Raw genomic sequence first — 27,247 nt, forward strand, 5'->3', positions numbered from 1 at the left:
CTTAGCATTTCAATCAATGAGGCTGAAGGGGAAAGTTGTTCCTGCAACCGAACGCATACTAAAAAGGCCACCAGATGATGATGGCTTAAAAGAAAAAAAATGAGAAAGCGGGAAAGTTAGGGCAAATTGAATTTTGTGCAAAAAAGTTTGCCTTTTCAGCAAACGCAAGAAAATCTTTTAATTCAATCGGTGACGCGCTGAGAGCTCTAAACTTGTGTTAAATTATTGGCGTTCTGCTGTACTACGCGTATACTTGATATGTTCCATATTTTTTTCCACCATTTTTTTTGTCGGACTAGGCGTATACCTAACATTTTTGCGTAATTTTTTTTCGGCCTTTGCCATTCTTTTTTTTTATTTTTGGACCGGAAGACGCAGATTTGCCTGCCACTTGCAGCTGCTGCTGCTTCTGGCGAAAACGGAAATGAGAAGTCATGGAGCATTTATCCCAGGATCTGTGCCCTGCTGCCCGACTCGAAAAAAAACCCCTTCCATTTCTCATCTTTGTGCTTAAGGTTCTACATTATTTTATTATAATGTTTTTGGGTCTGGGTCTCCTACTCACATTTGCATATCAATTTGTTAGCATTCGTTCGTGCTGTACACCCCAGTATTGCCGCATTTCCAGCATTTCCCCATTTTACTTTTCCCCCCATTTCCTTACATACTTTTGGGAGTCCGTTCCGAAGTGCATTTCCCATTGTTGTTTAAGGGGAGAGAGGGGTGAAACACTGCTGCTACTGCGCGTAATCAGGCAAAAATCTGTCTAGCTTTTAGTTTTGTTTTCTCTTGGGGACTTCCTACGGTTTTCGGGTCTCAGAGACTTAAATCGGGATCTGGCATTGGGTTTTCTGCTATCCGCATTCTAATATTTTAGTGCCTTGTTTATTTGCCATTTGCTGCTATGTTTGCTTATCGCTTCTGACAAATGGCATCTGACTGTGGGATTTGTGGTGCCCGGTTTTTATGGAGACGACTCTTCTTGCGCTGAATGGCTCTCATCCAAATTTGTCTAGTATTTATGATGCATAAATCTTGAGGGACTTAACTTGATTAAATGTGACTGTCGAGTCATGATTAATGCCGCCAAAGATGGCTCTTTTTTTCCCTTAACCAATCTTTGTTAATAAGATTTAGATGCCTCCAAATGTATTTGTATTGAAAAATATATTATTTACAATTAGTTCTTTTTAATATTAAACTTAAAAAAAGGTATTAAATCTGAGTGTCACATTGTGAATTCAATACACAAAAAAGTAGCTTCGTGTTATCCAATTAAACAAACCAAATTGTTACATAACTGCTATAAAAGACTGTCAACCATAAAATTAATTGCTGCAAAATGGAAACTATCGTTTGTTTTGACATTTCGCTAATAACTGAAAATTAGTGCTTCCGCAGTCAGCAAAATTGGAGCTCTCAAAAAATTGTAAAAAAAAGTGTGTTAAATGGGGAAATAAAAGTTAACGTGCACGTATAAATGGAGATATTGTAGATAGAAGTTAAACACAAGGCAAAAAATCTAGTAAAGATCGCACTATTTTTGTGGATAAAAATGTCTATATTATATCACGACAATTGTATTTATTAAAAGGGAAAACTTTATAGGTTATTTACATTTTGACTCCCAATTTGTCTTAATTTGAAAAAAAAAAAAATGTTTGAGGAATAAAATATTATTTACCTTAAACCACAATAATAAAATTCAAATTTAATTTGTATGCAAACCGCTTATTGTTTTCATATATATTGACAATTCCAGATTTAATTTAAAAATATTTTTTTTCTGCCAGTCTTAAAATGACAGACGTTTTTTCATTTAAAGGCTTAAACAACAACAAAGCTGCATTAAAAAATTGTTTACTTGTGAAATTTAGCCACTTAAAGTTGGTTTTACCACAGGATTTTTGCATATGCATGAGAAGAGATCCCCTGCAGCCTGTAGTCCTTGGGTCCGATTCCCGGATAACTCGACAATATGGCGACACTAAGCTCTGCACTCGAGCACCACAATTGGCGCATTGAGGAGGAATTTTCGCGTTCGCGATTTTGCTGCATCAGCATAAAAAAGGACGAGACGGGGTTAAACCCAGCAACTGATTATGAAGTATTGTGCAAATATTAAACTACCAAGTAGACACTTGTGCAGCAGCTAAAAACTGATGAGGTTTCCTGAGCTTCTCTAACAAGCAATACCAAAACATGGTCAACTTTCACAGTGCACCACTTTTTGTCATGCAAATAACAAAGACAAAACATGGCAAAAAGTTAAGCATGACAACAAGAAGTAGGAAATTGTTACAGGCGTAAACTTTCTAATTGTCTAAATTACATAGACACCGCACAAACTACACCTACGACCTAATGAAAGGGGGAGGATGGTAAAGGGTTAACTGGGCGGTGTGGTGTGGCGCTGTCTGTTTGTTGTTGTGGCCAGCGGTGGGCTTTGGCGCAGCTTTGCAGCTTTTCGTTGTTAATTTTTATTGACATTGCCAGCTTGGTAGATTTAGCGAAGTCCTTGTTTGCTTTACTTTTATTTAGCGAATTTAAGGGATTGTTTTACCATTGCAAAGCACTGAATTCTATATTTCTGTATTTTTAAGGGCCCTTTTAAGTACAAAACGAATTGAATTTTGTTGGTAATGAAAATGCTTATTAAATATGTCGTAATGTTTTGGATATTTACAGAATTGCTTTATATGTTTTTGCCAATGCAATGCACTGAATTTTATTCTTCCCTATTTTTGAGTGGCTTTTGAGACTAATTGAAATTAGTTGGTAATGCAAATAAAAGTTGCATTACTTTATTGCACATTGAATACAAATAAACGATTGGGGTGTATATATATTAGGTAGTATATATTATATATATAAAAAAAAATATGATAAAGCCATTTGAAACAATAAAATTGGATTCTTACTTTCTATGGATATATTTGCAGTTGAAATTCGCGTGGCTTCTCCATTTGAGCAAGCAATTTTCATGAAATTCTCGTAAAATATATTTGCCTCTTTGGCAGGCTCCCCAAACCAATGTTCTGCATATTTTTTGGGGCGTGCAAAAATTATTAGCGCAATTGAAAAGTTTATTCGCCGGAGTGTGTGTGCCTGTGTATGAGACTGTTTTGTGGGCCTGTCATTTGCCACTTTTTGGCACATTTGTTGTGCGTAAACTCGGCTGTCTCACTCTTCTGTGCCCTCTTCCGTTTCTCTTTCCCTCCTTTTCCATTTTCCCAACGAGCACTTGGCATAATAATGAAAAATTAATCGGTAAAAATCCGCACAAAAAGCATCCATTTCGGCGCCGGGCTTAATTGAAATGACGACAATCGGCAAACAGGCGCCGCCGTCCCGCCTAAAAGGTGTGAGAGAGATGGGTAGTTAAAAAAAGAAAGAGAAAGAGTTGGGCTGCGTGAAAGAGAGAAGAGACTTAAGCGAATAGACACGCATAAATTTTGCACAAACAGGCGTACAAGGTCCCTGAAAGTATGCAGCAAGCTGTGCATACTAATAACCTGCAACCTCGGTTGGCTCTGGATTTTTAGTGGCACCACCAACTTGCCCCTGCGGGTAACTGATCCCAGAGCCAGAAGCGCCACCAACCCCACTGGTTCCCCAACCACCACCACCTCCACTCGCCGTGTGCGCGTTTTTGTGTTTGGCGGTTCTGCTGCAACTGCAGTTGGCATCAAAAATTTGCGCATATTAAGTTGTTGATTTGTTGATTTACACTTGGCTCCGCGACTTGCCAACTCCACGAAATTTCCAGAGAAATTGAACCACAAAACCCACAATTTAGCCAGAGATGCGCCGCGAAAGTGTACAGTGAAAGACTTATTAAAAAAATACGTTCAAAAGTAGGAAAAAAAACAATGGATTTGCTTTATATTTAATAATTCAAATTATAAAACTAATATTCCAGAAAAAAACTTATTTTTGTAATTTTGGTATTAATTGTTAGATCCTGTAGTAGTTTAGTTAAGTTGTAATAAAATTCTTACTATTTGCAAAGCAGAATAAAATTATTTGTTTTGTGCCTTGCTTACTTAAAAATAACTTAATTTTGTTGAACCATAATTTGGTCTTGTTATTAATTGTTAATTTCAGTCAGAAGTTTGCAACGCAGTGAAGGAGACATCTCCGACCCTATAAAGTATATATATTCTTGATCAGCATCACTAGGCGAGTCGATCTAGCCATGTCCGTCTGTCCGTCTGTCCGTCTGTCCGTCCGTTTATATGCAAACTAGTCTCTCAGTTTTAAAGCTATCTGCATGAAACTTTCCCAAAAGTTGTCTTTCTATTGCAGGTAGTATATAAGTCGGAACGAGCCGGATCGGACGACTATAGCATATAGCTCCCATAGGAACAATCGGAAAAATAAATGAAAAAAATTATAGCTTTGCTGTTTTTTAATTTTTTGTTTAGTTCTTCGACATATAGCAATGGTTAAATATTTCAGAATTATGGTTTAAATTTCATCAAAATCGGACGACTATAGCATATAGCTCCCATAGGAACAATCGGAAAAATAAATGAAAAATTATAACTTTGCTGTTTTTTAATTTTTTGTTTAGTTCTTCGACATAAAGCAATGGTTAAATATTTTAGAATTATGGTAAAAATTTTATCAAAATCGGACGACTATAGCATATAGCTCCCATAGGAACAATCGGAAAAATAAATGAAAAAAAATTATAACTTTTCTGTTTTTTAATTTTTTGTTTAGTTCTTCGACATTTAGTAATGGTTAAATATTTTCGATTTACGGTTTAAATTTCATCAAAGTCGGACGACTATATCATATAGCTCCCATAGGAACAATAAAAATATATAAAATAACTATCAAATAATTGAGCTGCAAATCATCATAGCTTCAATGTTTTTAAACTTATACGCAAGTAAATTATAATTTTAATGTTTTCAAAAATGTTTAATTCTTGCAATAGCTGCAAGGGTATATGAACTTCGGCTTGCCGAAGTTTGCTTTCTTTCTTGTTATTGTTATTTTCTATAGAATTTTAGTTAACTTACTGTTCTTATTATTTTCAAGAAGTATAAAATCATATGCGCCTTGCTTACTTAAAAACATTTTCATTATCATTGTCAATGTTAATGCAGTCCTTCAAAGGGAAACACGCTGCAAAGAGTGCCATTCTGCCTACTAAACTCCTGTTTTTATGCCCTTTTTGCTCACAATGACTTCAACCTTCATCAGCCTCCGGATTTTTACCTCCATCATCGACATCATCATCATTATCATATTTGGGAGCATCATAATCGTTGGGCTGCTCACCTGTCTCGGTGTTGCATTACCCATCTGCATTTCCGCCGTGAGCGTTGCAACTGCTGCTGCCACATCCTGTAGAACCCTGTAGCAGACACAGACTTTTCAGGATGGCTTAATAGCCTTTCCCGAGGTACAAAGCGTTTCCCGTGCGACTTGTTGAGTCTTGGGAAAATACGAAATATTGTGGAATCCGGTAGTGAAGCTAAACACTATTTTTAAACTTCAATTTGCTTGGAATTTTGCTAGAAATGACAAAAGTTTTGAAAGAATAAGTTGAACAGTTGCTGAAGAATGCATGATTTAAATATAAAAACAATTTATTATAAAGCTTTGTAAAAATATTACCTTTTACTGAGCTTTTTTTCTTTCATTTTTTTTAAAAGAAATTTGAAACTTTATTTATCTATCTATTTGTTTATTTAAAACTGTTATCTCTTCTTGTAATATATTTTGGTTAAATGGGCATTCATATTTCTTTTATCTAACATCTTTTAGGGTGTTTATACTTTCGTCTACCTCCTGGGCATTTAAATTGTTTAAAAAGAATTCATAATTGTGCTTTGTTTAATATGAGCAGCATGCTGAAGTTGAGAATTCAGTTGAGTTGAGTGAGTCATTGAGTGGATGAAGAGCTGTCAGAAAGGGTCCTTCTTTCTCCATTCCTTGGCAACCCTTTTCCCTGTCGAATTTGCACTTGAGGTAGGTGCTGTTGGTGTTGTTGGCTGTTGCCTTGAGGCGTCTTTTGTTTTGAATGCAATTTTTATGGTCTTTTTTTATTATTTCATAGTTTTAGGCGCTCGCCTCTTTTTTCCAAGCCCGACAGGTGCTTACATTAAGCGTTATTCAGAGTCCGCTGAATGGAGTTTTCCACCAGGAGAGTTAATTTCGCAAATGCAACGACGAAGAAAAGCAGAGAAACAAAAAGGTAGATGGTTACCTCTCCATCGGCACGACACATGTTGGGATTGGCGACATTCTTTTCATATTCCGTTTTGTTTTTCACCATCCTTGGTCGTTTATCTTACGCCTCGGCCGCTGCAAGTGACCATGCAAAATCAATTAATGACGGCGAGGCACTCAAATTGCCTGGCATACCGCAAGGCGTTTTTCCCAGCTTTTCCACCCACCCCGCCCACTTTTTCAGGGCCTCACTTAATGCGCATTCTTGTTTGCACATTAAGAAGCAATCCGATACTCGATCCGAATCGAAGTTTTGCATTACGTTGCGTCGCGGAATACCTATCAGTGAATATATATGTATGCAGTACACAAACAATGCGAAATAATTAAAAAATCCTTGGTCCGAAAAGCACACGATTCCATTATCCTACTGATGGCCAAAGGGAACATTCGCGTGTTTCATTACCGCAACGATGTGGGTATTAACATAACTTTAATTGTATTGTTTCTCAGGTAAATTTGCTCCCCCGGGAGATGATTGATTGACGCCCGAGATTTTATCATAATGCACATCGATGATTTTACATTTATTTTTCCTTTTGACTTTATAATAAATGCGGGATTATCGTTGAGTATTCTTAATTATTTTAATGTCTTTTTAATATCAGTTGATGGCAATGGAAAACATAAATGGAGTTTTTAAAATACCTGAGCGCTATAGATTTGTCTCTTTTTTCCTGGTTTTCATAGGACAATTTTTTTCTCGCGACTGTACATCTTTGTTGTCATCGATGGAAAGCCTGGGAACTCTTGCTGAATTGGCCAAACATAATGCGACCTGGCAGCTTCTGGCATATCCCCGACACAAAATTCTCACACCGTCATCTGTCAAAGCCATTTGGTGTGTGGCCCGTGCGGGTCTTCTTAAAAGTACAGTCACCACCATCGCATTTCTATGCAGTGTGCAGGTGCAAATGGCAAATAGCGTTTCCTCTATGCATTCGGCTGGCCGCAAAAACGTATGCAACACCTTTTGTTTGGCGATCGTGTGCTAATACGCTGCGAAAAAATGGTTCACCCTTGCTCGCACCGCCCCTCTTCTCGTGTCCCCCTTTACCTGACACTTTGCTATGGCTTTTTGTTAGGCATTTTGTTTGGCCGGGCTCTTTCCTTTCTAGCCTTCTTTTGGTCTCCGGCCGCCCGCCTCTATTCTGCGGGCGTTAACCGAGGTTGTTTTGTTGTTGACTTTGCGCTCCAGTTGCTGGTCGCGAAAAAAAAAGAAAACAGGCTGCTGGGCTTGGCTTACTGGGTGGTTTTGGGTGGCGGATTAAAAGCCAAGCGAGTGTTAGAGGGTGCATATTTGCCTTTGTGGAACTATCATTAAACAAGTGAAGCCACCAGCAGAAAACTGCGGAAAACTACTACACACAAGCCACCACACAAGCAGCTCACCTCAATCCACCACACGAAACACATTAAAAGCAAGGCCAAAAGACAAATGCACTCACACAAACAAAGCAACAAAGGAGCTAAGCTTTCAGTGAAACAAAAAACCCAAACAAAAATCTAGAATAAAAGCTTTAAAAGCGAACTCATTATACAATAGTTATAGGGTGTTAAATTCGTTGATAAGTTGTCTGGAAATAAAGATACAGAGTGACCAAGAAGAAACAGTTCGGTAAATGCCTAACTAATGATCAATTGTGACCATGCGACTAGATAACGATTGAAATTAAGAGCCAACAGTTTATATTTTTTTTTTCAAATATATTTATGCTGTTATTTATTAAAGACATCGAGATTAAACTTTTATGAAGTAGGTAATTCAATTTTTATATTCTTTTTTTTGTCAGTGTAATCACTGCCTTTTGATTTCTCCGCTGCAGTTTTGTAGCCCTTTTACGCTGCTTCATCTGCAGCTTCCTTTTTTTTGCAAGATGAAGCAGCAGCATTTTCCTTCCTTGCCTTAATGTGTTTTGCTGCGTTTCCCTCGCTTTGATTTCAACAGTTATCCTAGTATCCGAGCCATCGCTTTTAGACCTTTCAGTCCTGCATTTGACATGGCATTTTGCATACAACGGCGATTCACAGGAACTAACAACACTCGCAGGGCAAACAACCACAAAGGACGCCGAAGCAGCAGCCAAGTGTCGAGCTGTTTGCCCAAAAAATGCCTCAAGGACTGTTAAACCGAAGCCTGCCATTGTCATCTCTCTATGCTATGGTCTTTTATTTTCCAGCGTTTGTTTTCCTTTTCTTCCTGCCGCTTGTGGGTTAAGCAATTTAAGGATTTCTGTTGGGCATTTGAGTGATTTCTGATTGGTGTGTGTTTGTGGGCAAACAGTTTTTTATTTTTGCGGAGTGGCAAAGCCCTGTTTGCTGAATGGAAATAGATCAGTTTATGATGCGAAATCCTTGGGGACTTTAGCCGGGCACTTAAGTAAATCGCTTGCAATACAAATAAGAAGCAAACAAGTTTGTGAAGTGTTTAGCTTTTGGTTCAGGTGATGAAGCAGTTGGACCACAACACGTCTTTTTTTCATTTATATATATGGGGTTTATCTTTATCATAGCAAATTTTAAATACATTTTTTTTTCTGCTTCAGAAGACCTTTTTTCTTAACTCTACTTTTTTTTGTAAATTTACCAACTGGAACTTAAATAGTTTCAGCACTTTATTGGTTGTCAAGCGCTTTCGACCCCAAAGGTCCTTCTTTTCCGCGCTCTTCTTATAAAGAGAAACAACGCTTCAATTTGTCTCCAGTTGTCAGGTCGCGTTGTTGTTGGTGTTGGTGCTGTACTATCGCTGCCACTTTTCTCGCCCTGCAACTTTCATCAGCCAACTAGTACTGCTGCTGTTGTCGGTGACTTTGACACCGTTTTCCACTTTTCGTTAGCATGTGAGCAGGAGCAAGGAAGCCAACCAAACCACCATTTTCGCTTACGTTGACATGGCACTTATTTTCTTATTATTAAGTATACGCTTAGTGGGCCTGTGAGGAGATGGCGATGTTGCAGCTGCGGAAGTGCGCCAAGTAATGATTACTTTGTGTCTGCCACTGACAAATGCCGTCAGTCAAAGTCAAAGTTGATGACAAGAAGGGATGCAGAATGGGTGCAGGGTACAGCCGTGTGGATGGTGTTGACGATGACTCAATGCAGAAGGAAGTTCAAGCACATAAAAGGTGCACAGACAATGTAAAGAAGTCGCCAGTCTCCAACATATAGCAGTTCCTTTGGCCTGTGCACTCATGTGCATCGGCTTTCGATGGGATCACAGAGTGGGCGGAGTAGTCCCTTGACAGTCCATTTCATTGCAAAGGAAGTGAGCTGTAACTGGGATGCGAAAAAGAATTGCGAAAATGCACATTGTCGGTTTTGAAATTCTAATAAGATTTTTTCTTCTTCAGCTCTCACATTTATTGTTGAATTTTCAATGAGATTTTTTCGAAAAAAAAAAAACATAAATAGAGCTTTCAAACTTTAAGTATATATAATGTGAAAAAAATAAGGAAAAAAGCATTCAAGTAATCAGGCTTACACTTTAACTACTATAATAGAACTTTTATTTTTCAATTATTTTTTCTAAAATAAGCAAAAAGGAAAGTTAACTTTCACATTTTTAGAATGTTTTGATTAGATAAGCGCATTGCTTGCGGCAGGGTCTCACGATCTTTGTTATCAGCTGATCTGTCTGGAGATAAAAGCTTACAAATTTGGGAAGTGAAAAAGTTGTTAATTAATAATAACTAACTGTTGTCACTTTGCCTGCAAATGATATAAAAACTTTTTATTACATTTTGACAGTTGTTACTTTCTTGACAGAATTATTCTGGTTAATATTTTCTTTTATATCAATTACTTAGAAGTTGGTTTCTATTTAAATGGTTAATATAAATCAATGACTTCGTTGGTGAGCTGATGAACCCCTTTCTAAACGCCATTAACCTGCATTCATAGTGAATTTAGCTCCAGGGTAGATTTTGAGGAAATTAGGAAAAATCATTCCGCATGGGTGGTGGCTGGTTGAAAGCCGCTCCCAACACCAAATTCAATTTCCTATCCACTTAGCTATTGATTACCATGGCCCGAACACTGCACACCAACGGCTTCCGTCGCAGCCCGTCAAATCCGTCCAAACAACACATCGCCCATGGCCATCTCCACTTCGTTCGTGCCACAGCCCCCACTTCCCCAAACGATCCATCTCCTTGTGCTTGGCATTTCCGCTGTCACTCGCTTTAATTACGCCCCCACTTCGGCCGACTTTCTGGCCGAGTGACTAGTGACTGCCCAAATCCAGAAATCCTCTATCAATAGATGAAATATGCCCGTCAATGCATTGGCCTCTGGCCATCATCAGTCATGGGCATATTTTGACAGTGGCATTAATCGGAAGCATCGAATCTTCTATAGCGTCCATAGCTCTCCGCGTTGATTCTTATTTGCAATCGAAACTTGTCCACGGGTGACAATCACTGACTGCCTTTTGGCCAGCAGTTCCCCTTTTGGCCATATAATCTATTCAAGCCTCTTGTTTGCCACGGGTTGTCAACATCAAAATGGCCTTCGCTAACGATGCAAAGTGGCAATCAATATTTCTTTTGTTGCTTCTCCCAATTAATAGCAGATAAAAGTTCTTGTGTGCATATTTTCCTCTTTGTCCGCCTGTTCTGGCATGTTTGGGCTTTTTGTAATAGGCCAAAAGTTTTGTACAGCGAACTCAAATTGGATGTGTCAGTTGCAGGCGATTTGTTAGCTTAATTGGCTAGAGGAAGAAAACATCTGCATCGCTTACAAGTTCAGGGTAATTATCTTTCCAGGAGAGGATTCTGAAGGCCGTTATAGCTATTAGCTGATATTTTTTCATAAATATCATAAACTTTATTTAATTAATGGTGCAACATGCTGGTGCAAAAATGTTTGCAAAGAATTAAAAACAACTTTGCTGTCATTTTCAGTGAGTTTTTTCTTCACACACGAGTGCTTTTATGACAGCTGTCTGTCGCTTATCATTGTCTGCACTGCCAAATATAAAACAATCAGAATGGGAGTCTTTGAAAACGTGTCGAAGTGTTGATGTATAAATAGCCCGCGCTTGTAATACATGAAACGGAAGGCTTCAATTTGATTTTTATGATAATTTAAACAACAGAATATGGCAATAAACAGAAATAGAGCAAAATTTTAATGTTTCAAAGAAAGATGGTGTAAAAATAGACGAATTTCCGCGTAATTTTGATACTGGGCTTATGTGTCTACATTGTTGGCCTCATTCATTGCTCATTTATTTTTTTAACTATACGATTTTACGTAAGTGCGAGCAAGACAAACGTATGACGATTCCAATGAGCGATGAATAAAATTAAAGATAAAACGGAATAAAAAAGCGAGGCTTAAATGTATACGAAATATTTTTTTACCATTTAAAGGTAACAACTGAAACCTTTAAACGTTAAAACTAGCGGGATAAACACAATATTATAAACAAAACAATAATGTTTGAACTACACGTTAAAACGGCAGTGTGACCGTGAACTTATTATCAAAGAAATCTTAAGCAGTATCCATATAGTTGTCTCTGTAATGTCATACCCTTATATGGAGTCTATCAAATTTGCTTACCTATCAACTTTGGGAATGGACTTACATAATACATAGTCAAAAAATAGCTGAAAGAGATTATTTATAGTTAAATGTTCAATTAAAAAAAAACGATTAATAAATATATTGATATCGGTCGATTTGCTTGGAATCTTTAAAAGTCAATAAAGTTTAAGCGAATTTTCAAAAAGCCAAATAAAGAAAAACTGATAAATGTTGTTCACGAAAGTTTACGCTGATTGTGATGAGGGCGTATGCGAAACAGATCTTGTTAATAATTTAGTATCAGTGCAAAATTTTGTTAGCCAATTTGTTAATGAGTATTTTAGCAAATTGAAAATTTAGCATGGTATAAATAATGGGGTTCGTGGCTGGAAATGTCCACAGTACATTCTCAGTCTGGGAAACGTGAACGTGAACCATCTGCAGACATGAGGAATATTTACGGTAACCGAACACTTTGGGAATCCATCAGTTGAAGCTAACAAATAACATTTTGGTCCCACAGCTTTTGCCCTGCTGCTCATTGCAGTCATTGCAAGCACCACCAGCGGTGCCAGCGTTCCCGGCCAGGATCAACTCCTGTGTCGAAACAAGGCCAACGGCATTCGGGTCCTGGTGCCAGGCAGTTGCTCAAGGTTCTATGAGTGCCACAACGGCATTGCCACGGAATACTCCTGTCCCAACTTCTATGACTTCAAGACCCGCAGCTGCGTGACTTATAACCCTGGATGTACCGAAGACCTTGTAGTGGAGCCAGTGGCTCAGCATTCCGCCCGCGATACTGCTAAGCCGTGCAATGGGGCCACTACCACTGCGCCACCTTGTGAAACTACAACCAAGCCTCCGTGCTCAGGAACAACCCCAGCTCCAGTTAACACAACCCCTGCTCCCTCGGCCACTACCACCTGTTCCCCAGTAATAATTACTACAGGTACGACCACAAGCACCGTGGCTTCTACTACAACTGAAACCACCACCACATGTGCCCCAACAACAACCTCCACTACGACATCCACTACGACCTCGACCACGACAACGACAACCACCTGTGCCCCAACAACAACCACGACAACCACAACGACAACCACGACTACAACTACAACTACTTGTGCCCCAACAACAACCAGAACCACGACCACTGCGGCACCAACTACAACCACAACAACATGTGCCCCAACAACCACTTCCACTACGACAACCACAACCACTGCGGCACCAACTACAACCACAACAACATGTGCCCCAACAACAACCACTACCACAACGACGACAACTACCACAACTACTTGTGCCCCAACAACAACCACCACAACAACCACTACGACAACTACTACTACAACAACAACGACAACTACAACCACATGTGCCCCAACAACAACTACAACCACATGTGCCCCAACAACAACCACCACCACAACGACGACAACTACCACAACCACTTGTGCCCCTTCAACAACCACCACCACAACTACAACCACATGTGCCCCAACAACAACCACCACCACAACGACGACGACTACCACAACCACTTGTGCCCCAACAACAACCACCACCACAACGACGACGACTACCACAACCACTTGTGCCCCAACAACAACCACCACAACAACCACTACGACAACTACTACTACAACAACAACGACAACTACAACCACATGTGCCCCAACAACAACCACCACCACAACGACGACAACTACCACAACCACTTGTGCCCCAACAACAACCACCACAACAACCACTACGACAACTACTACTACAACAACTACTACTACAACAACAACTACTACAACAACAACTACTACAACCACATGTGCTCCAACAACAACCACCACCACAACGACGACAACTACGACAACCACTTGTGCCCCAACAACAACCACCACAACAACCACTACGACAACTACTACTACAACAACAACGACAACTACAACCACATGTGCCCCAACAACAACTACAACCACATGTGCCCCAACAACAACCACCACCACAACGACGACAACTACCACAACCACTTGTGCCCCAACAACAACCACCACAACAACCACTACGACAACTACTACTACAACAACAACGACAACTACAACCACATGTGCCCCAACAACAACTACAACCACATGTGCCCCAACAACAACCACCACCATAACGACGACAACTACCACAACCACTTGTGCCCCAACAACAACCACCACAACAACCACTACGACAACTACTACTACAACAACAACGACAACTACAACCACATGTGCCCCAACAACAACCACCACCACAACGACGACAACTACCACAACTACTTGTGCCCCAACAACAACCACTACGACAACTACTACTACAACAACAACGACAACTACAACCACATGTGCCCCAACAACAACTACAACCACATGTGCCCCAACAACAACCACCACCACAACGACGACAACTACCACAACCACTTGTGCCCCAACAACAACCACCACAACAACCACTACGACAACTACTACTACAACAACAACGACAACTACAACCACATGTGCCCCAACAACAACCACCACCACAACGATGACAACTACCACAACCACTTTTGCCCCAACTACAACCACCACAACAACCACTACGACAACTACTACTACAACAACAACGACAACTACAACCACATGTGCCCCTACAACAACAACAACCACCATAACGACAACTACAACGACTGGCTCAACAACAACAACTACCGCTTGCGCTGATGTGACAACGACTACCGCATGTGCTGATGCCACAACAACCACAGCATGTGCTGATGCGACAACAACTGCCTGCCCGACAGCCTCAAAGGCGGTAGCTGCCGCCCACTCAAAACGTAATCCCGTCCGCCGGAACCCCGTGCACCGTCTCCTCTGGGAAGTGGCCCAACTGGCGGGCATTTCGTCCACTGGACCCGAGGTTCAGCTTAAGGTCTCCTGTGCCGGCAAACCCGATGGATTCCTGATGGCTTCGCCCGAGCGGTGCAACGACTACTACATCTGTCGCCACCAGCGCGCCCTGAAGGTCAGCTGCGGTGACAGATACTTCAATGGACTGAAGGGCATCTGCGATCTCCCCGAAAACACCAGCTGTGTTCAGTCCTAAGTGATAGCTGACCCAAATGCGGAGACCAGAAACATCATGGAAATGTGACAACTAATTATGGATCGAAATTTGAAATATTTATAACAGCACTATTTGAACATGCACCTATAAAACAGCAAAGGCTTATAAAAGGCTATTGACAAAAAAAATATGTTTTTAGTTTTTTTATTGGGCACAAAAATTATTTCTTAATTCTTGGGACTAGGTATTTAATTTGCGAATTGCACAAAATAGAAGTTTTTCTTACTAGTTTTTTTTTTCAAACATGTTAGGGGAAGGAACTGAAATATATACGCAATATGTATGTAAGTTTGCTAAAGACATTGTGTTGGGAATTTAAAAATGTTCACAATGCACTTAAGAAAAAAAAGAATTTTTGAGTTTTTGTAAATGTTTATATTTTTTATGGTTTACTAATTAACTTTTTGCCATTTGAAAAACCGTACAATTCTTTTTTTTATTTGTAGGCTAATCTGGTAGTTGTTATTCTATGATTTAGCTTTAATGTTATGCTAATGTTTAACTAATGAACCCCTTTCTCTCGCATTTCTCATTACAGCATCACAGCCGCACATTGGGACCGCCACAGCTAGGATTTCGAACAACGGTCACGACAACCATTGGAAAAATTCTCAAGCACAATGAAAAACGACGTCGTACGATGGAGAAGGCAGGCAACTAGCAACGTCAACAGCAGTAGTAGCAACAGCCGAGGCGCCAACAGCAATAGCCAAAAACATAAGAGCAAAAGCAATCAATTAAATGCTCGACAATTAGGGCCGCATGCTGCCAGAAGTTGTCAGCGAAAAGCCGAGACAACAAAACTAAATGAAAAACAACAACAACAACAACAAACAATCATTGAATGTGATATAGGAAATTTCGATTGCAATTTATTCAAAACTAGATTTTTAACGCAATGCAAATCGAAACATAGTGGCAACAGCAACATAATAAACAGCAGTAGTAGCAGCCGCAGCAGACACTTGGCGAAAACGAAAGCTTTATTGCTGTTAGCTCTGCAATTTAGTGCCGTAGTTTTTTTATGTAATTTTAATGTCGGTTTCGTGGCCGGAAGTGTGGCAACTGGGGCATCATCAGCTGGTGGTTCTGCTCAGGTTGCACCACCAAACCCTGCGCCTTCATCTCCGCCAGCAGCAGCACCACCGCCACCACCGCCGTCATCACTCAAAGTGGACCCAAATGGCCAGTCGCCAGTGCTGCCGCCATATATCCTTGACTACGAGACGGGCGGCAGGGCGAAGTTGACGCCCAACAGCGGCAAGTACAGCCAATCGGGCAGTTCCGTGAGCAACAACCAAATAACCGGTCACTATACACACACCTGGGCGGTGCACATACCGAACGGCGACAATGGCATGGCCGACGCTGTAGCCAAGGATCACGGTTTCGTCAATTTGGGCAAGGTAAGTGACTTCAGTTGAAATAAGTTTAAAGTTCATTAAAATATTACATAAGAATCATAATTAGTCAACAATATGCTTTTTAGCTTATTTTCTAAAATCGAAATTTGTACTCCAAGCCCAACTATCCAAAACCTCAATGTGGAGTAAAGTGCCCGAATTTATTTTTTAATTTTTTCAATTTTTAATTTCAATTTAACATTTTACTTATACCCTTCAAAATTGTACTTAAAAAACATTGTATTTGAAACTTAATTAATGGGTTCCTTTCGATTTCTTTTTTAAAACACGGATATTTTAACCCGAAGGAATTCTATTAAAAACTTAAATTCGACGATGTGGAATTGCTTAAATAAATGTTTTTTTTTAATTTTTATATAACATTTATACTATTGAAAACTAAATTTTGTAAAGCCGCCTTTATGTATTTTTATACCCTTGCAGAGGATATTATAATTTCAGTCAGAAGTTTGCAACGCAGTGCAGGAGACATCTCCGACCCTATTAAATATATATATTCTTGATCAGCTCACTAGGCGAGTCGATCTAGCCATGTCCGTCTGTCCGTCCGTTTCCACGCAAACTAGTCTCTCAGTTTTAAAGCTATCTGCATGAAACTTAACCAAAAGTTTTCTATCTATTGCAGGGAGCCGGATCGGACGACTATAGCATATAGCTCCCATAGGAACAATCGAAAAAAAAATAAACAAGAAAGAAAGCAAACTTCGGCAAACCGAAGTTCATATCCCCTTGCAGCTATTGCAAGAATTAAACATTTTTTAAAACATTTAAATTATGATTTACTTTCGTATATGTTTAAAAACATTGAAACTATGATGATTTTCAATTTCTCAATTATTTGATAGTTATTTTATATATTTTTATTATTTCTATGGGAGCTATATGATATAGACGTCCGATTTTGATAAAATTTAAACCATAATTCTGAAATAATTAAACATTGCTATTTGTCAAAGAACTAAACAAAAAATTAAAAAACAGAAAAGTTATAATTTTTTTTTTTTTATTTATTTTTCCGATTGTTCCCATGGGAGCTCCCCCTGGATTTCTCAAAGAAGTTTTGGGCAACACCTAAAGCAATATCCAGTGAGACTCGTTAGCCAGTTTAGCATATGATTAGAACACTCAAATGTGAGACTATTAAAAGTTTGTGGCACCGGAGAGAAGTTTTTCGTTATGAAAAGAAGCATTTGGCTCTGGGGGAGCCGTAATATCTATTGCTAAGGCAGAGCACTGGACAAAGTTTCCTCGGCAGAAATCAGTGTTCCCACTTTTGCATCCACTGCATTCGTGTGCTATCCAGCTTTGCTTGGATGTCTGTTAGCCAGTGAGTGAAAACATTGGGGGGGAAAGTGGGTTCGAAATGCGGGCACAGGTGTTGCCGCAGGACAAGTTTAATCTGAAAGCATTTCGACCATGTACTTTCAAATGCTACTTTGATACACACACCTTCGCTACTTCTCCGATATCCTCCGCACTCCAGTTCGCAACCCAGACGAGAACCCGCTAAGTGACTGTCAAGTTATCCTGGCCAGCACAAATGGAGCTCAAATCGCCTTGTAATGGCATCGTTTGCGATAAAACAAGGCAGCTGGAGATGGAGAAAAGTGGGGCAGGAGTAGAAGTGGTCCTAAGTATGGATTTACAGATGCTTGCTGTTAACTACACTTGCAGAAATCACTGTGGAATTAATTTATGCCATCAGGACGTATTTGATTTCGATTTATTTTTAGTTGGATTTATTGCCTTTCTTTGTTTATTGGCTCAAGTATTTAATATTTTGTGAAGACAATTAGACTTTTAAATTTGTTTAAAATAAAAAACAAAATTTAAAGTTTGATAGTATACAAAAATATTTGATTTAGTTTAATTTTTAGATAGATTGATTGACTTTCTCCATTTATTGCCTCAAAAGATAATAAAATGTGAGGAAAATTTAATTATTAAAGTGACATACAAATTAATTGAATATCTATTTATACAAGAACCCAGTTAAAAACGCCAGTACACAGAAATACCTATCGCGCACATCTACCACCCAATGGAGCATTTGAAAGTAAAATGCATTCCAAACAGTTATTTTGCGGCTGCCAAGGGTTAAGTCCTACTCTCGCTGTCTGAGCTTCAAATGGAGCCCGGAATTTGTGTTTTCAATTGAGGGGCAGACCAAGCCGTCACGCAGTTGGTGGACGTAAAAAGCCTCAGCCACGAAAAGACCAACTGTGCGTCGGTTACCATTATTGGAATCCTTTTTGTTGGAAGGAAAAATTGAATGGATGGCAGAGAATGCCGAATTTAAGTAGCCTTCGTGTCGGTGGAAATTAGTATCACTCACAATGCCGCCCTCTCTTTCTCGACCATTGACTTAATTGGCAGAAACAAAAAGCGGAAAATTCAATTTATGAAGCTGCGGCGCGCACACGTAAAACTTTTGTCAGCACTCCGAACTAGTTATAAATGGAGCACAAGCCGGCCAAAAGTCTCCAGCGTAGAGCGGCAGATGGCCGGACTCGGGCCGCGAAAGTTAATTGAAAATTAATTTTGAATGGCATTGTTAAAATGAATCCAACTTAAGGCCAACCTGAATGCGAACAGACACCACCGACTGACTCTCTGCAAATGAAATGTACCGTTTTGCATAATTAGATGACGCCCGAAACGGCTGTAAAACTGTTATGAGTTGAGCGCAAAGCGGAAGTGGAAATGAATCATAGACTTTCTGCCATACTTACGTTTATTAATTGCCATCTTGATTGCTGGGAAATGAAAAATGAATATGTAGCTTGAGGAAGGTTTTGATATCAGAAGTTAAAGTAAACTTTAACGCTTTATTTTTGTTGGGGCTACGTAAAGTTGAACTCTTCATGAGAAAAATGATATAATTCTCTTTGAGTTATATATCAAAAACATTACCAAAGAAGTTAATTTGTTGTTTTGGCTTCTCACCTTCACAATTGAAACTAAACGCTTTGGTAACTCTTCAACCTGAACCCTGTTATGCTATGCTTCATCCAACACGAACTTCCAACCCTTTGAGCTTTTACCCCGCCTTCAAACATTCGAAACATAACTCGTGGAAAGTGTTGCCAAACATTTCGCACTTGTTCGTGTTGCTGCTCTCTCTCTTTCTCATGTTGTAATTTTTTGTTTGTGGGGGCGAACAAGCGTTATAAACTAAAAACTAAACTCGCTTCGCAAACAAACTACAACAAGTGCCAAACAGCAAGAGCAAACTAGGGCAAAAACAATTAATAAAAATATAAAACTGCAAAGACGAAGTAGTAGAACGCGAGACTTTTTGCCATTTGCGTTAATAGCCAGAATTGTGCAATTTCAAATAGCAACTTCTCAGGGTTGGTCTGCATTTGTTTGTTTGCGTGAAGCAGGAGTTGCCGAATGGCGGGGCACATCAACAAACACGGTGTGTCAGAAGTTTTAATGAAAATGATACTCTATATATTTCAGCGCTAAAAACTTTTTGGCACCCAAATTATGATGATAAAATATATAAATACAATTTTCTGGACAACGGGAGGTGGTGAAAAATATTTGGTGACAAGAAAAGAAGTAAATTGGACAGAAGCGCTTATTAACTGCACTTTTAATTCCGTTTTCTAACTGCTAATCAGGAAAGTTTTGGTAAATAAATAGGGGGGTTGGCAAAAAGTTCTTAAAAAAGCGTATAGAGAAGAACAAACTATGTTGTCTAAAAAACTTTGCCCTTTGCCCTTTTTGATAAGTAAATGCTCAAATAAAAGGCAAAAATTCGAGAATCTTCAAATAGTGCACCTTTATAAGAAATCCTTTACCGCCTCCTTATGCTGTTTGTCATTTGCTTATCTGACTATGGTCTTCCGGTCCGGCCTCCTTTTCTTCATTTCTCCCGCCATTGTATTGTTCCACTTTTGTATAGCGTCATTTACATAACACTCATTCATTGTCCGCCTGCTGCAGCTCTTTGAGTTCCTTGGTCCTTCTTAAGCTCCTATTGTCTTCCTTTGCTTTCTGGGCTGGTGCTGATAAATGTTATCCCTCGGCCTCGGCCACTCATCAATTTAATTGGAAAGCTTTTTCGCCGCTGCGCCCCCTCCACTTTACTTAATCTTATTTGCGTTTTTGGGCTGATTTTTGCTTTTTTAATTAATTTGCCACTTTCTTGAGCCAGCCGGGGTCAATTGAATTATTGATCGATCGGCAGATTGATTGATTTTGTGGGTGCCTGAGGAGGCCCGCGGTTGCATCCGTACGCTTATTGCATTCACGTAATTAAAATCACTGCCAGATGGCCGTCCTTTGGGGACATTCGTTTCTTACCTGCAAGCTCTTTACATTTAATTCCGTACTGCGGGACATCTTTGATAAAGGTCAATGGCTTATTTTTAATAGAGGTCTGGTGGGGTTCAGAATCCGGGTTCTTCTCAGCTTCCAGCTAAAAAATTAAAGGCTGACCTTTTTTCTTCGGTTCTTCTTGATTGTCTCAAGGGAAATGTCAGCACAAAAAGGTAAACTTTTCAATAGGGCTTAATTAGTTAACAATTTGACAAGTTGTTGGGCACTAAGGTGACACTTTTGGTAAAAGGGTCTAAGCTCTACTTAAGTTGAAGCCCAACATTTTTTACATATTAATAATTAGTTCTTAGAAAAAGGTAGAACAATGAACGACATTTTATGTTTAGATTTCTTAATTAAAGGTTTCATTTTTGGCAATGCAAAATTTTTAATAAGACGTTATAATATTTCAGAACATATTTAAACACTTTAAACTTTATTTACTCTTTCTTTACTCAAGTGATATAGCTATTGTTATTTTTTTAATTTTCTAAAAATTTTTTAGACACTGTATCCCATATTTAAACACTTCTAACTTTAAACTTATTATTTTTCTCTATTTTTTTTTTTTTTTTGCTCTATTGTCATTTTTTACCAAATTCCATTTATAATATTAACCAATTGAACACTGGCTCAACTTTAACACCGGCTGACAAATTTTCCAAATATATTTTGGAACTTTTGCATGTCGGGACGGGAAGTTTGCAAGCCAAAGTTAAATATTGTAGGTGGGTATGTATGTTGGTCTATGTATATATTTCTACTTATGCCTGTGTGCTGGCGTGTCCTTTGTTCGGCTTTCGCGTGGTTGCAAGGCGGATATCGTTGATAAATTTTAAGTCAAAAACTCGGAAAATATTTATGACTTAACTTTTGTTTAGCAACAAAGCAACACGCAGGCACTCTCGTATCTCTGCTTGCAACCCACCCTGCCCTTTGGCTGGATTTCACAATTGTCACACAACTTGGATCCCTATGCAAATAGTAGAAAATGGCCGAGAAGCGGGGGATTTGCATTCAGCATGTTTTGAGAACTTGTACAACTTTAATCACATGACATGGGGAATACCAGAAGTTTACATAATTTTCTGCTTTTTGCGCCATTGATCCTTGGGACTTGTGGAACAAACTTTTTGGTACAATATGCCTGCAGCAGACAGCGGGATAAGTAAATCGATAGGGAGTCTCTCCGTTTCTAATTGAATATGTAAAGCCCAAATGCGATTGAGTGTGAAATGAGCGAATCGACCGACTGCCAATCCAAGCAACTGTATCTAGGTTCTCGTACATTTTCCCAAAGTTTCTCAAACGCAATTGAACAGACAAGTTTCTGGGTAACATATTTTATTCCACTTCTCCTCTTTTTTTTGTCGACTGAAATTAAGTTTACTACTCTTATGCCGCAAATGAATCAATGATGGAAATATTGTGTGTGTGCGGAAACTTTTTGTGCATTTGCCAATAGTGCAGAAAAGTTCGAATAGAGCTAATAAATATTTCGCAATTCATTGCAAACTTTTTGGCCAAAAATTTGCATTGACACCGATTCAATTGCCCTGAAAAGTGAGCCAACGGTTTTGCTCTATACATTGTAGCGGCTTTTCCTCCTTCGATTCTCACTCTGTTTTTCTGCTCCAGTTCAGTGATTCAGTCCTACATGCAACAAACAGACCAACAAAATAGCTGACTTTAAGGGGCTCAATTAACTTGGCCATATTGGTTTTGTTGACCCACCGCCCATTTCCTGATCTTGTGGCAAGAACGAATGAACATCCCACCTCACCTGACACATTGTTCACAGCAAGCAACTTTGTCGGTAATGGTGATGAAGTTGGTGTTTATGTTCCTGGGCAGGCAGTAAAATTAATTAGCTAACTTTATGAGACAGACGCGAAACAAGATCTTGTTATGGCGATAATATTTCTCTTTTAGCTAATTGAAAGGCATGTATTTAATATAGGGACAACATTTTTACACCAACTTGCTTATTTTTCATTCATTTTTTTTGTGGCACTTACCATCTACGTTAAGTAGATGTTTTCCATCAAAATAATCCCTTTCCTTTGGCTATGCATGGACTGCATAAATATTATAGATATCCTCTCCATCAAAAAGTTCAATCATCTGCTTCATCATCAACTTTGAGGGAAGCACTCCACTTGACTGAGCTGACCCGCCTCAAAGGAAAGTTTACTCTTTCGCACTACATCCTCCGCCCATTGCAAAATCATTCTCCACCAGACTTTTTTTTTACCATTTTTTAATGCATATTTTGGGGCGTCTCTTTTCCGGTTTTCTCAATTTTTTGGTTAGCATTAACAAGAAATCGCCAACAAAACATGAATAACGAGGGCGAAGGAAGACGTTTGGAAAACGTTGCATACAAAGTTTTTACAGCTGGGCTATTGTTGTTCTTGTTGTTGTTGTTAACGCCCAATCGCATCGTGTTTTCTTAGCTTATCTTTTTGGGCTGCTGACAGTTTTTTGTTCTCGCAGCTCCTTAGGAAAATCCGGGGAAAAATGTGAAAATAAAAATATTTGTAAATAGAAATACGAAAGGAGACAAGCCAAAGTAAACGGGCGTTTTTAGCCCGTCTTAACCACGCCTCTAACTTGAGCTTTTTGTTCCCCGAAATGCTTTTAGCATGGGCTCAGCCATTCTCTTTGGCATCTTCTGTATCTCTCCCAACCCATTGTCGTTTATATGCAGGCTGAAAATCATAAGAGAATCGCGCGCTTTTCCTTTGTCCGATTGTGAATTACTTTTTTTTCGCCGTCTGGACACGCCCTGCCTTTTGCCGATGATCTCCTCCCTTTTGCTGTACGGCAATTGGCGTTTGGGCATCAGTTGAGTGGAAAATTGCTAATGGCCAAGCCAGAGACCCTCCGCAACAACAAAAAATATTTGAAAAGGAGAGTAAAAAAACCAAACTGTGAGTTCTTGTAAATGGCCGCTGTGATTTTAATTAAAAGTCGTGTGGGGGAAGAGACACTCACAGGGTACAATCGACATTGGTCAAAAGTCAAAGTTGACTAGATTTTAGAGTCCTTTTAATTGCCCTCGAAAGCGGGCAATGAAAAATACTCAAAATAAAACGAAACTCGTAAATTTATACATTGCTCAATCAAGTGGAACGATTTTATATTGCAAGTGCAAAAGGGAGAGAACAGTTTGGAAAATCACGGTAAATATTTCACCAGCATAAATATTGAAAATTTTCCGGTCTCTGTATATTGAATTTTAGACTCCACAGCTTGATCAAACAAATCGTTAACAATTGCTGTTCGTAGGGTGACGGCGGATAGGAATCAAATCAACACTTTCCGCTTGATTAAGCCAATATGGAAATTTGATATTTGACCGCTGTCAGTTCGGGTGCAATTAGAAAATATTGTTCAAATGTTTGGAAAGCTTTTGTTTTAATTTGTTTTTATCAAATTAAAGCCCCAGGGGATTTGGCTTAAAATCCATTTTTATCCACGTTATACTGCGTATACTTAATGCGATATCACGCATACGCCTGGCTAGCACATGCAAATAGAGTTTTGTTTTTAAAGACTTAAATTGTAATTAATGAACCCTTAAATGCAATTTGAGAGCATAAATAAATTGCAATTTCTACGTAAGCTCCTGCGTTTTGTGCTGTTCTGTGTGTTTAATTAATGTTTACCCCTCTCCAATTTCGCAATAAATTATTGATCGCCCTGATGACCTGAACTGTGCCGTCTATTCACTCCCTCTTATCCATTTGGCCCGCATGCCAAATGACAATTTGAGTTATTAGTGCCACATTCATATATCACGATTGTGTCTGTGGAAATAGATTGGCATTTTAATTGCCACCGGACACATTCAAGTGCCGTTTAGCGTTGATCCCAGCTAAATGGTTTCTTGGTGCAGATGGATCCTGATGGAAGTGTTTTTTCTAAAAATGCATTAACAACTAGAACATAGCTATTTCATTCGATTTTTTTGACGTTTCACATTTTTTGGCACTGATAAATGCAGAATTAAATATGGGAAATGGTTATTTACTGTGATTTGAGATTGATATTAGATTGATTGCTTTGTATTTTTTACTGTTTTTGCTTGAAAGCATTGGATTTTAAATAATCCTTAGAGTGTCAATTGCAAAATCACTTTTCCCAGTTCTTCTTTCATACTTTTAATTTACTTAACGACAGCATTTGCAAGTATACACACTGACTATAAATCCGGCAACGGTTTTCCTTTGTGCTGTCCAAAAATTTACCAAGCCATTCCTCTCTGCCCACAAAACTTTGTCCTCGTCGTGATTTGGCATGCATTCAAAAAGTTTTACACGAAACAAAAGCATTCTGTTCTGCCTGCCAGTTGACATTGAAAAAAGGCGCATAAAACGGATGGCAATCAACGTTGCAATTATGTAAGTGTGTGCGGCTTCTGTTTGTATGAAGTGTGTGTGAGTATGTATGTGTGTGTGTGCTGTCGCCTGTATATTGAACTTGCCGCTGACCTTAGCCTGCTTTTTAAGCCACATTTGCTTAGTCACTTTGGCACTTGAAATACAGGGAAAATTCTTTAAGCAGCAACATTTTTTAATCTTCAATATAATGGAACTTTTCGATAAATAAAGAAACTTAAAACAAATTTGTACGTTTTATTAACAACTGTGTAGTTTTTAGATTTTCAATTAGATAACTATTTTAAAGCCCAATTTTATTACTATCCGCGATTTGTCCTTATAATAATCGCATATGTTTTCAATTTAAATATTTGACTATTTTTCTTGTAAATTCATGTTATGTTATTATATTTGATTTTTTTTTTTACAATTTGTACTTTAGTTTTTAAACATAAATGCGCCTCAATAGTTATTTTTATTAATTATAAATTTATTTAAAGAGAATTTAACTTACATTACACTGTAAGTGTAAAATACTGTTTCGCAAATGTGTTGCATATTTTTCGGCTCTCTTCGCACATGCAGGCCACTGTTTCTGTGCCTCTTCCACTCGTTCTCCCTCTCTCTCACTCTTCAACGCTCGATGCAGCCCTCGTTCATGGCCACATCAGCATCAGCTTTGGCTTTAGCTATAGCTTTTGCCATAGCTTTACCATCGGCAGCGGCTTCAAAGTCGCGTTCAACGTCAAGTGGCCCACTCGGCATTCCACTTCAACCGTAATGAAAGCATTTTTGCCACTAACACATATGAAGGGTCCCGAGGTGGATGGGACATATATAGTGTGTGCGAAAGAGACAGAAGGATTGAATTAGAAAGAGATGAAGAACAGAAGTAGAAAGAAACAGTGAGAGACAAGCACTTGCTTAGTTTTAGTGTGTGTGCGACATTAGATTGACACTTGTCAGAATCATTTTTGTCTACACTACAGACAAAATGTGACCCAAAGGCTATGAAAAAATGAATGAAAATTTGCCAAAAGAACCAAAATAGGACAGCAATACCCTTCATCCCCCTTAGCTTCGCAGTGGTACGTTCCCAAACCGATTACACAAAGTTCGAGATCTGTAATTCCATTAAGATTTCTGTCTCATTGCACAGCAGTGTCAAGTTCATTTGTTTCCACAGACCCTGCAGGTTGTGTGCCACCTGGCTGCCCAAGAACAATAAAACACATTAACACCTATTAGAGGACTGTGCGGGGAGGGTTTTGGGGGCGAAAGCGGAGTGAAAGGGTCCTGGCCATTGTGCAAATGGGAACATAAATAAGAGCGACTGTCTGCCAAGTTATGAATAATAATGACAACAACAAAGCGGCAGAAAGAGAGAAAGAACAGGAAAGCCAAGCTAAGCTGCTTTAACTATGCACAGATATGGACGGAATATTAGGTTTTGTTAAAAATGTCAGATTTGAATAATAGTATAGGGCTCTCACTCTAAGACTAATAATAACAATAATAAAAATACAAACAACCAAGTTAAAAATATTTAGTTATCTTCAGGTATTTCAATTTCATTTGTGCATTTATTTAAATAATTAATAATTTTTTTTTTTTTAATATACTATTTTGATTTGAATAAGGGACAAAGCTAGTTTAAGTTTTCAACACTTATTTTAATAAAAAAAACAGACAACTTTTAACAGCTCTGTACGTTTATAAAGTAGAAATAGTGAAACAAAAAAATGTACAGCTTTCAAACTTTATTAGTGTCGCTATAATCCTTTCCTTAACTGTACGTGTGCCTACATGTGTGTAAGCCATGGTAATTAAGGATTTGGTCTTTGCCAAGGCAGTCCAGTTAAAATGGCTCGCCACTTTGGGCCATTTTTATGGTCATTGTGCATTGGAATGGAAGGACCAAGGAAGGAAAAAAATACAACCACACCTGGCTTTTAGCTGGGGAAAAGGCAAACACAGGACATGGCCGCAGATAAGAGCAGGACTGAGTGTGTGTCTGTGTGTGCTTACAAATCTCTGCGCTAATTAAAAGTCATTAGAGTGCGGTTTAATTGCATCTAAACGAAATGTTTTTCCCACACTTTAACTCCCTATTCAATCGGTTAGAACTTTAATTTGATTCAAGGCGATAATAAAAACTTATCTAATTACATTATTTCTTCTTTTTTCTTCTCGCAG

General features: G+C 38.8%; 2 protein-coding genes across 4 annotated transcripts in view; both read left to right on the forward strand.

The window, feature by feature from the left end:
- The window catches only part of LOC108143819 (furin-like protease 1), a 142,516-nt gene that overhangs the window by 69,783 nt on the left and 45,486 nt on the right, over positions 1 to 27,247 (forward strand). For all 3 annotated transcript variants that reach the window (XM_017268357.2, XM_041709012.1, XM_041709011.1), the window contains exon 4: positions 15,452 to 16,319. In XM_017268357.2, coding sequence (XP_017123846.2) covers positions 15,534 to 16,319 — 786 coding nt within the window. In that variant the 5' untranslated portion in view covers positions 15,452 to 15,533. The remainder of the gene's footprint in view (positions 1 to 15,451; positions 16,320 to 27,247) is intronic.
- Positions 12,158 to 15,029, forward strand: LOC108143733 (mucin-2). Its single transcript, XM_017268267.2, has 2 exons — positions 12,158 to 12,240; positions 12,302 to 15,029. Exons 1-2 carry the CDS (start codon positions 12,171 to 12,173, stop codon positions 14,890 to 14,892), a joined length of 2,661 nt encoding a protein of 886 aa, XP_017123756.2. The 5' UTR covers positions 12,158 to 12,170; the 3' UTR covers positions 14,893 to 15,029.

Source organism: Drosophila elegans, unplaced genomic scaffold, assembly GCF_018152505.1.
Source record: "Drosophila elegans isolate 14027-0461.03 unplaced genomic scaffold, ASM1815250v1 contig_468, whole genome shotgun sequence".
In the NCBI taxonomy this organism is placed as follows: Eukaryota; Metazoa; Arthropoda; class Insecta; order Diptera; family Drosophilidae; genus Drosophila; species Drosophila elegans.